The 14,137-nt window shown below is 37.9% G+C and overlaps 1 protein-coding gene across 1 annotated transcript in view; it reads right to left on the minus strand.

The window, feature by feature from the left end:
- The window catches only part of SDK1 (sidekick cell adhesion molecule 1), a 423,082-nt gene that overhangs the window by 278,078 nt on the left and 130,867 nt on the right, over positions 1 to 14,137 (minus strand). The window contains exons 3-4 of the mRNA XM_061356969.1: positions 13,220 to 13,326; positions 8,738 to 8,885 (exon numbers count right to left, since the gene is read on the minus strand). Of these exons, the coding sequence (XP_061212953.1) occupies positions 8,738 to 8,885; positions 13,220 to 13,326 (255 nt within the window). The remainder of the gene's footprint in view (positions 1 to 8,737; positions 8,886 to 13,219; positions 13,327 to 14,137) is intronic.

Consider the following 14,137-nt stretch of genomic DNA (forward strand, 5'->3'; position numbering starts at 1 on the left):
CCTCAGGACACCTTTGCCATGTGAGTGAAAGCTGAAAACCACCACTCCCAGACCACAGTCTTCTCAGCTCCTCCACCCACCTTATCCTTCTCACAGGATTTGCGATCATTTCCCCAAGCCATGCCATCTTTGAGTTCCTATCTCTTTTTCTGTTTCCTCCATCTAGGCTGAAGAACAAGATCCATCTTTCTCCCAGTATCCACAGACTTCACACATGCACCGTCCAACTATGGTTTGCTTCAGCTCTGTGCTGACACTATGGATAAAGCAGGTGGAAGGGGATGAGTGGCTTAGGCTTCCTCCAGCATTTGCTTTTCTCACCCTTTCCTCTTGCCACTGCTATGATGAAAAGTAGACTGATCTATTCTACTCTTCCCTCATTCTAGTGACACAAGTTTAGAGGAAAAAGCAAAGAGAATAAAATTGAGCAAGCAAGTGATGACTGTGGACATCCCAATAAACAGAAGCCTTGTTTGTCTACATCTAGAATTGACATGTAACACAACAGATTTGTGTAATGTATCAAAATAGCCAGAAGCGTCTATTAAGAAATAAAAGGTAGTGCTAACATGGAGCAGATAAATATGAATATTGGCAGAGTTTGACTGTTTTTTCTCACTTCTAATTGCTAGATGCTTTTATAGAGTCTCATCAGAGCCTAAACCACCCCTCTCATACAGATCAGTTAGACCCAGTGAAGGCTCAGACAGCGCACTTACAATTTATTGAAATTCATTGGGAATCCGTTAGATGAAGGCTAAACACAAACCAGCTAAAGATTCCACTCACAACTAAGGATCAGAGATAGGCCATAGGCAGGCTGCCAGCTTCTTCCATTCTCTGCAGCATTAATTAATATAAGGTCTGCTTCACAATTGCTTCCATGTACCAAATTCTTTAAATTCAAGTTGAATGCTGTTAACAAAGTAGACTTGATGCAAATCAACCACAAAAGCCACAATACATCCCCAGAGCCCAAAGTTTTGTGGGCTTTTATTTCCCCTTCCTGAATCACACTACAGTTTTCAATATGAAAGCAAATCTGCCAAAATGATAGGCTTTTAAAACTATTCTACATAAACCTGTATTATAAAATGACAAATTTTTGTCTTAACACCTTTATACGTCATATAAAAATCCACTAGATTCATAAGGAAAGACAAATGTATTCATTTGTGCATAGAAAGAAAATTAATAACCCTTTGTAGTATTTAGGCACAAGTACTGACAAATAGATTTTATTTCAGTCAGCTTTGAGTAATAAAAGTTAATTGGTAAACATAAGACACTACCTTCTGTTATATGTCATAAGTCACAAATGTGACTTATCAAAGCATTTGCATTTATTTCCATAAAAATAGAAATATGTGAGGGGTCAGAAGAGATAAATTGTTCCCAGGGATTTCTGAACAATTTCTACTTTTTAAAGCATAAAGCAATAGATTTCTTTTGCATATTTGCTCTTAAGAATGACTGCAAGACTCTTAAATAGTCTTATCTTGCCTGCATATTAAAATATTTCCATTTGTAGATGGAGTACTTCAAAGATGGACAGAAAAATCTTGTCCCAGAAAAGCACAGTAGTTGTTAAAGGATTATATGCACTATTTGTCCCTAGTATCATACTTAGTTCTGATTAGGAAAAGCAGCAGATGCAAGCGAGCCCCAAAGTAGAAAGAAAATGGGTTTTCATATTTACCCACCTCTATATTGGATATAAATGTATAGTTTACTTTCAAAGAGTAATGCTATTAGCACCTTTTTTCATAGTCCATATTTTCTCTCTCAAAGTACATTTGTCCCCAGAAAGCAACAAACTCATAAATCAATTTCTACTGCAAGCTGTGATAACTCAATCACCAGTTTCCTTCTACTGACACTTCCATTCCCTTTGCTTTACAAAATCCAAATCTGTGATTAATAAATGTGGTGGCACATGAAATGATTTCTTTTTCAATGTGATCATCTTAGGAAAAACAATACCCAACTGTCAGATTTTCCCCTTAGACAGTGGTCTTTTAACTGTCTATGTTTTATTGTTCAAGATTGCACTGAAAGACACTGTGAGCAGCCAAGGCCCATTAAAACATAATGTTAGTTGCAAGCATCCACTGTTTTTGGTTTTTTAGCAAAAAAGGATGGATTTTACAGTGCTAGCATAGTGGCAGCAACTTCCCCTGCCTTATGAAAAAAATACATTAAAAAAACCCTCTGCGGTTTGTGGTCCAAATTTGAAATGAAACAAGTTGCTCAAATCCCAAAATGTGCCTTGTATCTCACCAGTGTCTCTCTTGGAAGGAATCCTCTTCCAAGTAAGCCTTGCGAAAAGGTATGCTCTTTGGCAGCAAGCTTTTGATACTATTCCTCATCCACCCTGTGATGGGCCATGCTGCTCCTACATACCCTGCATTCAGCACATACATAGTCCCCAAATACGACTTTCTCTTCCTCTCTCTTCATCTAACCAACACATGAGAGTTCACCCTGAAAGTTAAGAGGTCTGAATGAACTAATATTTGAAACACGTTTAAAACCTGTGGCAAACAAATTATGAGAGTTCTAACAGTGAGGTTGAAACTAGACAAGTCAAACAGCTTTAGAAAATAACCCTGGGATTTGCTTACCCTGAGGTGTTAACGTTTTCCTCTACTGAACACAGCAGGCAATAATAGTCAAACCAGTCACTGACAGCATCCAGGACTACCCAAACTGAGGACTTGAAGAGATGATGGGAGATTTCCCTACAGTCTTTCATATGCATATGAGCCTTGGGGATAACAGTAAAATTTATGTAAGATGATTCCTAGCGCTGCCTGTTCCTTCAAACTGAAATGACTTGACGCAGGCATTTGATTAAATAAATGAATAATAGGCACTAATGAATTTCAGTGTAAGGAAATAATTCTACAAAATAGTCTTCCTTTTTTTAGGTACTGAGTTTAAAATTAACGTGGAGCCTGTAAAAGATACGGACAGATGAAACCAGCACCCAGGTTTTCTGTCACATCTCTTACTACTGAGAGGCGTCACTCCACGATGTCAGCAGACTTAGATCTGCAAATTTCTTACAGTATTGCTCATCTAATACACAGCAGAGTTGACAGTCTCTGAATTTATTGTTCACTAATGATAATCATCACAAGTTTAATTAAAGTATTATCCAGTGTATGTGGAAAGTAATTATGTGCAACTAACCTCAGTTGTACAACAGGCTGGTATTTGTAGAGAACTGCTTTGCTGGCACTAGAACTGCTCATACAGAAATGAAATGGTGTTTGTTTTAAAGTGAAAAATAAATACATGGCACATGGTGAGCTGCTATCATCAAGGCAAACCCTAATCTAATGCTAGCATCAGCCCCAAATCTGTTGTACTATTCGTAGGTACTTTAATTATTTCTCATCTTTTAAAGCCTATTTAGCTACACCTACTTTTTTTAAGACTGTCTTTAATACAGTTACAATTTTACCTTAACAAATGGCTAGGAAATCTGCATCAGCTTTGCTTATTTGCAAGGTATTATGAGTGTTCAAAGGCACAGCAAGTCTTATTTGACAGTTGCTTGTGCCTAACATATTTTCATCCACAATCTGTCAGCACATTTAGTCTCTATAGGAGACTAAATAATGCAATGAATGTGTAATGTAATGACCACACACATTCAAATGCATAAGTAATTGTTCTTGCTGCAAAAAATAGATATTAAGCTTACATATACCTAAAGGCGATGCAATTCATCTTCCCTGTTGTCGTGGTTTGAATACTAGTGGGATGAAGTGCATTTCTAGTGTTTTGATTCATTAACAGTTAACTAAGTGACAAAATGTCCACCCAGCTGAAAGGGACAGCCCAGAAGTGCCTTTCCATGAGACTGGAAAATGACCTTTCCTGGTTTGTGTCAGGCATAATTCCACTAACAAAAGACATGAGTTAATACTCATCTCACTGCAGCATAATAGGGGGAATAAAAATAGTTTCACTATAAGAAACTTAATGAAGACAGCAATAATGTCTTCATAGTAGTTTTCTCCTTAAAGAAGGCACCAGTAAATGAATTCACAGCTACAGTGAACCTTTTCGGTGAACAAGTCCTTGACTCAGCAAAAGGTAACAAAATCCTCTAAGAGTATTAGGAATTTCACTCCTCAATACCACAACCGAAAGACAATTGTAGACCTTGATGGTGCTACTGTCCTTTGTGCCTCTCCAAGGCACTGTACATGCCTTGTGTAAAGTTCAACGTGCTCTGCTTCTAAGTCCAATGAAGTACACCCAGACAGGCAAGCTGAAGACTTGGCATCTCAGAGTAGCAGTTTCTTTTGATGCAGTTACCTTTTAAGATGCTGTTGTGTTCTGTAAGGTATGAGGAGAAACAACTGAAATCACCCCATCAGTCAAGGCCCTGGATAATAGTGCATTTGTAATTCCATATTAGTCTGCTGGTGTATTTGGAAAACATTAATCTGTCTAGGAGTAACGTGAAGTCTTTTCTAAAACTGCTTGGGAAATTCTCATGTAAGGTAATAATAAAACACATCCTAAACCCTAACTCCTCTCCTTGCTTCTTTCCTCTTGTTCTTGACCTGTTGATCTTCTCTCTGATTCTCTACTTTGTACTTTCCTGGCAGGAGGGTTGGAACTTGATGATCTTAAGGTCCTTTCCAACCCTAACTATTCTATGATTCTATGAAGACAGCTTTCTTCGGATGAACTAGAAATACCTCTTTAAAATACCAAGCTGAGGTTTTGGTGACAGATAAAGCACAAAAGCCAGAATTTATATACATGCAAAGTGTACCAAGAGAAGAGGAGAAAACATTAAGACTTAAATTTTTAAACACACACCATCATGTCACAGGAGCTCTGCTGCAGATTTGTTAGTTGCCTCAAGTCATAAACTGTAACAACAACCCCATGAGTATATGCAGGCCATTTGCTTCACATTCATATATTATACAGGGATTTGTTGACTTCATATGCCAACTCATGTAGGAGGAACCTGTCATGCTATTCTTGTCTTTATCCAGAGGCTTTAACAAAATATTATGGCACCAACACCACTAAAATAGGAATGAATACATAGTTATTTGCTACCAAATCCCACCATGAGTTACACTGGGAGCTAAATCAAACAGAATATGCAGTTTGAAAAAAACCTCTGCCTATGTCTCAAAGGAAATGTTATCCCAGAAAATACCACAGCGATGCAGACTCATAGAGTAGGCCAGTATTCTGACTCAAAAAAAGTGAAACTTAACCTAGCCACAGAATCTCTTCTATTTTCCCCAGCCTAAACAACTGACAATTTTCAGCCTAATGATCAGTAAGAGAAACAGGGAATTACAGGGATTTTGCATCTGGTCATCAGAATTGGGGAATATCTGCTCTGGTGGGAGAGCAGAGCAGCCCTGCGGCCTGCTCTGGGACCCCCAACATAAGAAGGATGTATCCATGTTGGAGCAAGTCCAGAGGAGGTAATGAAGATGCGCAAGGGCTGGAGAACCTCTGCTCTGGAGACAGGCTGAGAGAGTTGGGCTCGTTCAGCCTGGAGAAGAGAAGGCTCCAGGGAGACTTTTCACTACTTAAAGGGGGCTTATAGGAAAGAAAGGGACAAACTTTTGAACAGGACCTATAGCAGCTGGACAAGGGGCGATGGCTTTAACCTAAAAGAGGGTAGATTTATACTAGGTATAAGAAAGAAATGTTTCATGATGAGGGTGGTGAAACACTGGCTCAGGTTGCCCAGTGAAGCTGTGGCTGCCCCATCCCTGGCAGTGTTCAAGGCCAGGTGGGACAGGGCTTGGAGCAACCTGCCCTAGTGGAAGGTTTCACTGCCTGTGGCAGGGGGTCGGAACTGGATGAGCTTTAAGATCCTTTCCAATCCAAACTATTCCATGATTCCATGACTTGTTAGAACTGGCAACTGCATTAATGTGTATAAATTATTGCTAGAAAACACAAAGAACAAACTGGAGTCTTTCTTAACATATTGTAAAGTATCAGTAAAACAATACATACAGACAATTCAGCAATTCTGTTATCTTGGCTCCCTAGAAATACATGACTTTTGGAACAATGAATAGTTGGAAGAACCCCTCCCATAAATGTCCCAAATACTGGCAAACAGTGAAAGAGAAAGACGACAGCATATATTACATTAAACCTGCTAGGGAAACCCTCCTGCAGAGCCAATTATATGATATTCCTCAAAGCACGTTATGAATTATTTTTCTCAGGACTAGTCCTTACTTTCAATCCTTTGTATTTACACATATGGACAACCCAGCACAGTCTCTGCTTCCGCATAAGTGAAATGCATTTGTTCTAGTGGTGACAGTAGCTCCGTGTAAATAAGCATCAGGATCATTATGGCATAAAAGTGATCCAGGGTTAAGTACATGTACATTAAGACTTCTGAGTGCATGTCAACTTGACCAGCAATTGAAGGAATTGCATCATAAGCACCACTACTGACCTCATTTTTAGCACTGCTTTTTTCCTTCGTCTACATACACTGCAGCAATGTCACTCTTAGAAATCATTATCACAGCTGATGGACCAGCTGATTGATTTAGCCAAATCAGTCTAAGCTTGTTTAAGAGCATTAAAAAAGCCTTACATTGATTTAGCAATATAAGGTACTTTTAATCAGTTTAAGGAGCATCCATACAAGGTGCTTGTATCAATTTAACTGATCAGTTTAGGACATGACCCAGGCAAACCGATGCATCAATCTAACTGGATCACCTGCTAAACTGACCACTTAAATGGTACACCTCTTTGTGTACAGAAAACATGTTGAATGCACAACTTGTTCCACAGATAACAAACAACAGCTCTTGTAAGATATTTTTACATTTCTCACAGTTTTAAATGTATCCTCTCCACGTCTCATGTTTCCTGTATTTATAGAACTGCATACTCCCAGAATTTCACAGACAGCAGTGAGTGGATGCTATATGCTTTTTCCAGTACTTTGAGGGACCAGCAGACCTACTGCACAGAGTGTACATTGATGATTCATATGTGTATCGTAAATCCATCACTTCCTGAACTTATCAGGCTTACTATACAGTATATATCAAACTTCCAAGGAGGTTTATACTTCCAGCACATGTACTTCTACTGCAGAAGCTTTTGGAAATTCCTACACAGGCCAGACAGATGTCATCAAATTCGTTTCAGACAAAATATCTGACCAGGGAAATAAATATATGTGGAAACCTTTAGGCATATTTCACTCCCCTATAGAACAGCTTTACAGTTTTCCCATTGTAAGCATTACCACAGAGCCATGAATTACAACTGCTTTTACTCCAATAATCCCAAGAGGGTAGAAGTAAGAGTAAAGTAGAGCATATGAAAATGAGGGTTTTATATTAACGGTTACATGACACACATCTCTACCTGCAATTTTACCAAATGAAATGAACTCAGATAAATGTCACTGTCAGATATTGCATGCTTGCCTAGGTCTTTCCATTCTGCTCCTCCATAGAACTTCCCAAGAAACTGCCCGTTACCTGGACAACAGGCTTTATTCCCCAGCTGCAAATTGCTGATTTGTGTATTCTCAGCACTGACAAAAGTAAATTTGCAGGAGTGGAGGAAGCAGATTCTTAATGGTTAATAACTTAGGATTTGTCACTTAGCTCTCTTCAAGAGATTGCCCAGAAACCCATTGTTTCATCTTCCAGCTGTTTCCCATCAAATTACTATTAAATTATTCATAAATTATTACATAGTTTCTTCACATCCCTGCAATACTAATTTTAACAGTTCCAAAAAGCCTAGAATACTGGCTTTCAGGCTGAAAAAAAAAATGCACACAAGCAGCAGCAAAATATACAGTACAGATCGATAACATTAAAATCCAAGAAGAGTTTTCCCTTTCTAATCTAAACTCTAAAAAACTCACCATCTCTCTGGAACTTAGCAATATCCCATTACCGTCAGTTGCTAGCACATCTATCCCTTTGAATACAGGAAAATATAGCACACAGATATAAATAAGCACCAACATTCACGGCATTTCAACAGCTTCCTAATAAATTAGGCAAGTAAAAAAAGATTTTTATCTCCAGTTTTTAATGTTGCAGCTAACCCCTTCAGTCTAAATAAAACCGTGCAGATAAAAACACAGGATGGCTTCCTAACTGTTTCAGGAAAGGATAAATGAGCACACCTTGAGATAATAACTAATCAAGGTGCAAGTACTGTGCCATTAGAGGGTGAGCTGCTAATGAGTCATGAAATAAAACTGTCAGTGTAGGCTGAAAAGAGACTGAAAACTAATCAATAGTCAGAATTTTATCATAAGGAAAACAGTGTTAAACAAAACTCTAAGTAAAAAAAAAAAGACCCAGACATATATTAAGAAGAGAAAAAACTTAGGATTCATTAAGTTAGTGCATTCAAGTAAACATAATTGAGAGATAAGCATTTACTTTTCCAAAATGTATCATGAAAATGACTAGCGTGAAGGCAGCGCAGACATTCCGCGTATCTAGTGCCTTATGCTGCACCAGGACCATTAAAACCACATGAATTATTTTGTCAAACTGCTTAGGAAGTTCAGGGATGGTCTTAAAATAGTAATTTATCTCAAACTTAGTATGAACAAAGCTACTTTATTCTCTTTAAAGCTTAATTAGTGTACTTAAAGTGTAAGCTGTGTTATCAAATATAATTAATCATACTTTATGGTGGGGGTAGTTTAAGCTTTAAACTGACTTACATTCTGCTGCTTGGTATAATCTTGTGTCCATCTCTAAACCATGTTACTTGTGGTCTTGGGTAGCTGAGTATGTGTAGGAGGTTTAGAACTGCAGCTTGTCCTTCAGTCACTGTTTTTCTCTGGTTTGTGTCCATGAAGTTCCCCATGTCTGCAAAGAAGGAAATTATAATAAGAGTCATGGAAGTTGGTTTTTTTCCTCCACATTTCTTTTCAATGGACAGAGAAATAAATGTGTTTTACAATAGTCACTGGCATTGCTATAATTAGTCAATATGATACTACAGATCATGAAACAGTTTTGATTAATATAGTTTTGGATGAATATATGGCATAAGGTAAATCCAAGCGCTGCTAGTGCAAGTCAGAAGTGCATGAGTCAGCATAGTCTCAGTATTCTTTTGCAATAATGGAGCAGTTTTAACTGAAAGTGACATTTTAATGAAGGTTTGTTTCATCTTAATAAATCCTTGATAAATAAATCCTTTTGTTTAATAAATCCTCGCATGACATAAAATAAATGGTATATATAAAATGTATATAAAAGGAATGGTGTATATAAGTTTATCGATTTTTTAGTCACTGTTGAGTTTTTAATGCTTTTATCCATAGCCACACAAATAGACAGCAGCTGTATCACTTATAGTCCAACCAGTGTGTAATAAGAGCTATGCAGGTAAGCCACTCTAGCCAAATGGAAACCAAAAGAGCAAGTCTCTAGTCGTGTTGGTAGCACTTAGTTCTGGCACTACACTATAATTTAAATAGAGCATCCAGGTCTCTGACATTTACAAAGGCATCTGTAGAATTAAAGAGCAGCTTTTAACAACAAATAAATAACGGAAGAAAGAAAACCATTTCAGAAGCTTTGTCCCTGAAGGTTTTATTTCAGAGACAAGTTCACGTACCTATGAGGTCCTTGTAAAAATTCAGTGAACGTCTTCTTGTTTTTCTTTTGCCTTTTGTATCACATTCCTATCCATTAAAATAAATGCGGCTTTAGGCTCCTATTTTTTCACGATCCAAAGAACTTCTATGCATTTTAATTTGCTTTAAACCAAAAAACCGACACACAGAGAAAACTGCTCTCGCGTCTGCCACTGAGTTCCCTTTTTATCTTTTTTAAGGACCACAGGGTTCTCTATGAGTTCTCTGTTGCAGAGAGTGGTGCAAAGGACATTGAAACATAGATAACTATCACGTCTGTGATGGCAGGAGATGAGAAGAGACAGAACAAGAGCAGAAGTTAAAAACACATGGTATTTTAAAGAAGCTTTAATCATCTTTGTGATTTTCAAGTTATTTATTCAGACATAATCAGCATTGTACTTCCTCTGTTGCTCCGTATTTCTTACAACTGTAATCAGATCACCTACTTGAAAAGGAGTTTCAAACCGCGTAGGTGGATCTAATTAACTTCACTGTCATGTGATTATTTTAGTCTTCACAATCCAAGAGGTTTTAAGCCCATTCTGTAATTAAGATTTACCCAGCAGTTTTCTCACAAATAGCTGTTCCCATTCAGTTAAATAATATGTTAGCGTGTATTGAGAAGAGATTTTTAATTACTGAATAGGTTCCCTGCTACTTCAGAGATCTAGGACATGGAAAACACCTCAGATCTTGCTCAGTGCGCATTAAGAACTGTGCCTTTCAACTTTAACAATCTTAGTGTATTGGAAAGCATCCTTTATTCAGTGGCAGAAATAGTTCCTGTGGACCCTTCTGGGGGTAACATCTAACATAAAAAACTCCCTGTAACTCTTGATGACTGGATAAGATAATCTTAGTAACCCTTTCGGATGCTGCTTTCTGCTATGTTTTCAAGAATAAGCAAAAAGTAAACCATGGTAAAATATCAGGTATTTCATTATATCCACACAGCTTAAATCAATTCATTTAGATCAAAAAGTAAGAATGCAGAAAACAATGGTATCACTAGCTACCATTGGAGCTGCTGGGTGGGAGAGGAGGAAGAAGGTATTTAAAACTTGTGAAACACTTCACCTGCAGGAATCAAGTGCGAGTCTGACTTGCAAGTTTCAATACAGAAGCCATATAAGTCACTAAAGGTTTGAGATCAAAGGTCTCCCTTAAGTCATATAAGACCTGCTTTGTCTCTGCCTTTATCAGGGAAATAAAGAGGTCCCTTCCAGTCCTAACCATTCTATGAAATAAACGGACTGCTTAATTCAGACACAGAAGCCTTCAAAGAAAGCTTTTTAGCTTTGTTCAACAATGCAGAACTACAAACTAAATGGGAAAAAATTATAACCGAAGTAAACAATGGCACTTGTTTCTCTCTCAAGAACAACCAAATGCACACACACAAAAGCCTGGAGAAACAAAACGCTTTATTGCAAATCTTTCCCTCATTCAGAGGGGAATAAAGCTGTCTTTTCAGGAGACTAACTTCTTTAGCAGGAATATCAAGGTAAAGTATTCCTGCACCTCCTTCTCACTACCGTTCCCACAAGTACTTCCTCAAGAACAGTTCCCTCCACTAGTACAAGTGCCGCTACAGCTGCACAGGGAATTAAACCGGGGGGAAGGAACGGTTTTAACAAACCCTACAAAATAATTGTTGCTCTTTTTAAATTTTGGAGAAGTTTCCCAGTTCACAGCTGCACAAACAAGTTTTCCTGCTGAGCCTAAAGGGATAGTGTGCTCCGTTGCCATACAAGAGCGGGAACGATTAGTGGGATGGAGGAGAAAATGGGTACATTTTTCTCTGGTACTGCCACCAGAGCCTTTGTCCCCTGAAACCACACCTGTAGATACAACTTTAGAGGCATCTAGGCTTATCTAATGGCTCACTGCTGCAGAAGAATCCCACCCACACCTTCCCCTGCTCCATCTTCCCCTCCTAAACTTGATGGAGGTGCCCCATACCACTCAGTTATGCTCATTTGCACCAGCTTTCAGTAAATCCTCTGTGACTTAACACAATTCACTCAAAACAGAGGAAGACTATTCACAAAAGTACTTGCAAGGGTCTGACACACGTCAGAGTGCACAAGGTCATGAGGAGGTGTGTACAGCAGGGGCATAAGGGCTGGTAGGAGGCAGAGAAGGAAAATACCATTTTAGCAGCAGTTTACTTTCGACATTAGCTCCCAGCATTTCTGAAACAGTACCACTGAGAGATCAAAGTATTGATACTACTGGCAGTACAGATAAGCAGTATAACATACTGTAATACAGCAAACTGATGAACACAATACCAAAACTTACATAGTGTCATTTGTAACTGTTCCTATATTAAAACACAGGAAATTCCATGTAATTTCCCTCATGACACAGTAATTAACTTGAATCAGTTCCTTGCAATTGGGTTTCTAATAAATAATTCAATTTCCCTAAATTCCACTTATCAAGTGACATTTACTACTACTGAATTTCCAGTAACTGACCCTGAGGAAATTTGATCCATGTATCAGATTGCTTACACACAGTATACAAATCTCATCTTTTTTAAATTACTTTATGTTTTTACTTTGAAAAAAGAATAAGGCCTAATTCTAAGATTATTTCCACACAAGTTATTTGTATTATATTTCCTATATGTTAACTGACAAAAAGAAGACTGGAGAATATGATCATTTCTAAGGTCATGTTAACTAGCACTAACTCCAGAGCAAATCAATTTAATGTTTCCAAATGTGAGTTAGATATCAAATCAGAGATGTACTAAAAAATTCTGCATAGTCCAAATCAACACAGCACAAACATTGGGGGGTTTTGTTCACAAAGGTGCTGAGAACAGATGCATAAACTTTCAGAGAATGGTTTGGGTTGGAAAGGACCTTAAAGCTTATCTAGTTTCAGTTCCCTGCCATGGGCAGGGTCACCTTTCACTAGATCAGGTTGCTCTAAGCCCCGTCCAACCTGGCCCTGAATGCTGCCAGGGATGGGGCAGCCACAGCTTCACTGGGCAACCTGCACTCAGCACCTTCATAGTGAAGAACAACTTCCTTATACCTAATCTAAATCTCCCCTCTTTCAGTGTAAAGTTCGTTGTTAGCAAGGGTTTTGTCGTGAAGCAACTGCTTATTTTGTATTACAAGGACTATGATCCGAAATCTTCATGGAGCTATCTTCACCACAGTTTTCTTTCAGATATCCTCTGTGCTTTTATTTGTTGCTGTTATTGTTGTTTTGATTGATTGTTTGTTTTGTGCTATATGGCCTTTCTTAATCCCTGTGTATTCAGGGAAAGGTATAATAGTTTTTTCATGCTACAGCTATCTCCAAATGATCTCATTTTGATGGCTTTGAACAGCTCAGAGCTTGCTCTAAAGACTTAATGTTGCAGCGCTTTGAACTGTTTCCCAGAAGAGAACTTCTGTGATGCAATAATCTAGAAATGTATGAAAAATGGCATCTAATAACTTTTCAGACTAGCAAATATTATTGGTATGTTCGGTTTTTTACCCACAAAAAGAATTAGTTAACTAAAGAATGACAGAATAACTTCAAACATACATGCCACTTGAACTTCAGATCTTCTTTGCAGCAATGCCCCCATCCTGTTCCGTACGATACACTGATAAAAGCCAGCATCAGACCTCTGCAGAGCTGGGATGATGTACCTACAAGACAGAACGCAGAATTATAGTGCACTTCTTCCTAAAGGCAGATCAATGCTACTTTGTGTGGTATTTCTTATTTCTCCTCAAATATTTTATACACTGTCTCAAATGTTTTTCTCACAAACAGCATTCTCATATAATCTCTGGTCTTTGGTTATAATATGGTCTGTAACGTATAGAAGAAAAAAAATACTTGAAAAGCATAAAATAACTTTCAGCCTTAAAATCTATATTTGATAAATACCAGTTAGTTCTCTACAAATTCTCTTGAAATACAGACTTACATGTTTTCCTTAGGTTTTTATCTATCCTCATTCTTAAGGCAAAGCTGCCTGGTAATTTGTTCAGAGGTGGCACAAGACAACTGCAGTCTAAACACAGGCATTAAGAAGACTTGCAAGGAATATCAAAGCTTTCCAATGGAAAGAAAAAAGATGGTTACTACACTGTGCAACTACTGTAACTCAGAGGAGTACTAGAAAAGATGCAGGGGAATCTATGCTGTATCTGTTCTGCCCTTCACCGCGCTTAGTCACTTAGCCCACTAATGCCCACCTTCCTTGTTCAACTACATCTGATTACTCCACATGAAAATGAGCCAATAGGCACAGTTTTAATGTGAATAAAACACATGAATAATATAGATAATCTTGTATTAAACAAACATTAATCAAAGCACATGTTCCCACGGTCACCTTCTGGAGATATTACGGTAGGATTAATGAAAGTCTTTATGAGAAGATACAGAAAAATAAAAGTGCTGAATTTTAATCTTCAAAATTTAATTCCACTAAAAGAAATCATCTCTCCT

The sequence above is a fragment of the Neopsephotus bourkii genome, unplaced genomic scaffold (genome assembly GCF_033783945.1).
Source record: "Neopsephotus bourkii isolate Nb327-2 ecotype Australia unplaced genomic scaffold, CSIRO-AGI_Nbou_v1 NB_882, whole genome shotgun sequence".
Taxonomy (NCBI): Eukaryota; Metazoa; Chordata; class Aves; order Psittaciformes; family Psittacidae; genus Neopsephotus; species Neopsephotus bourkii.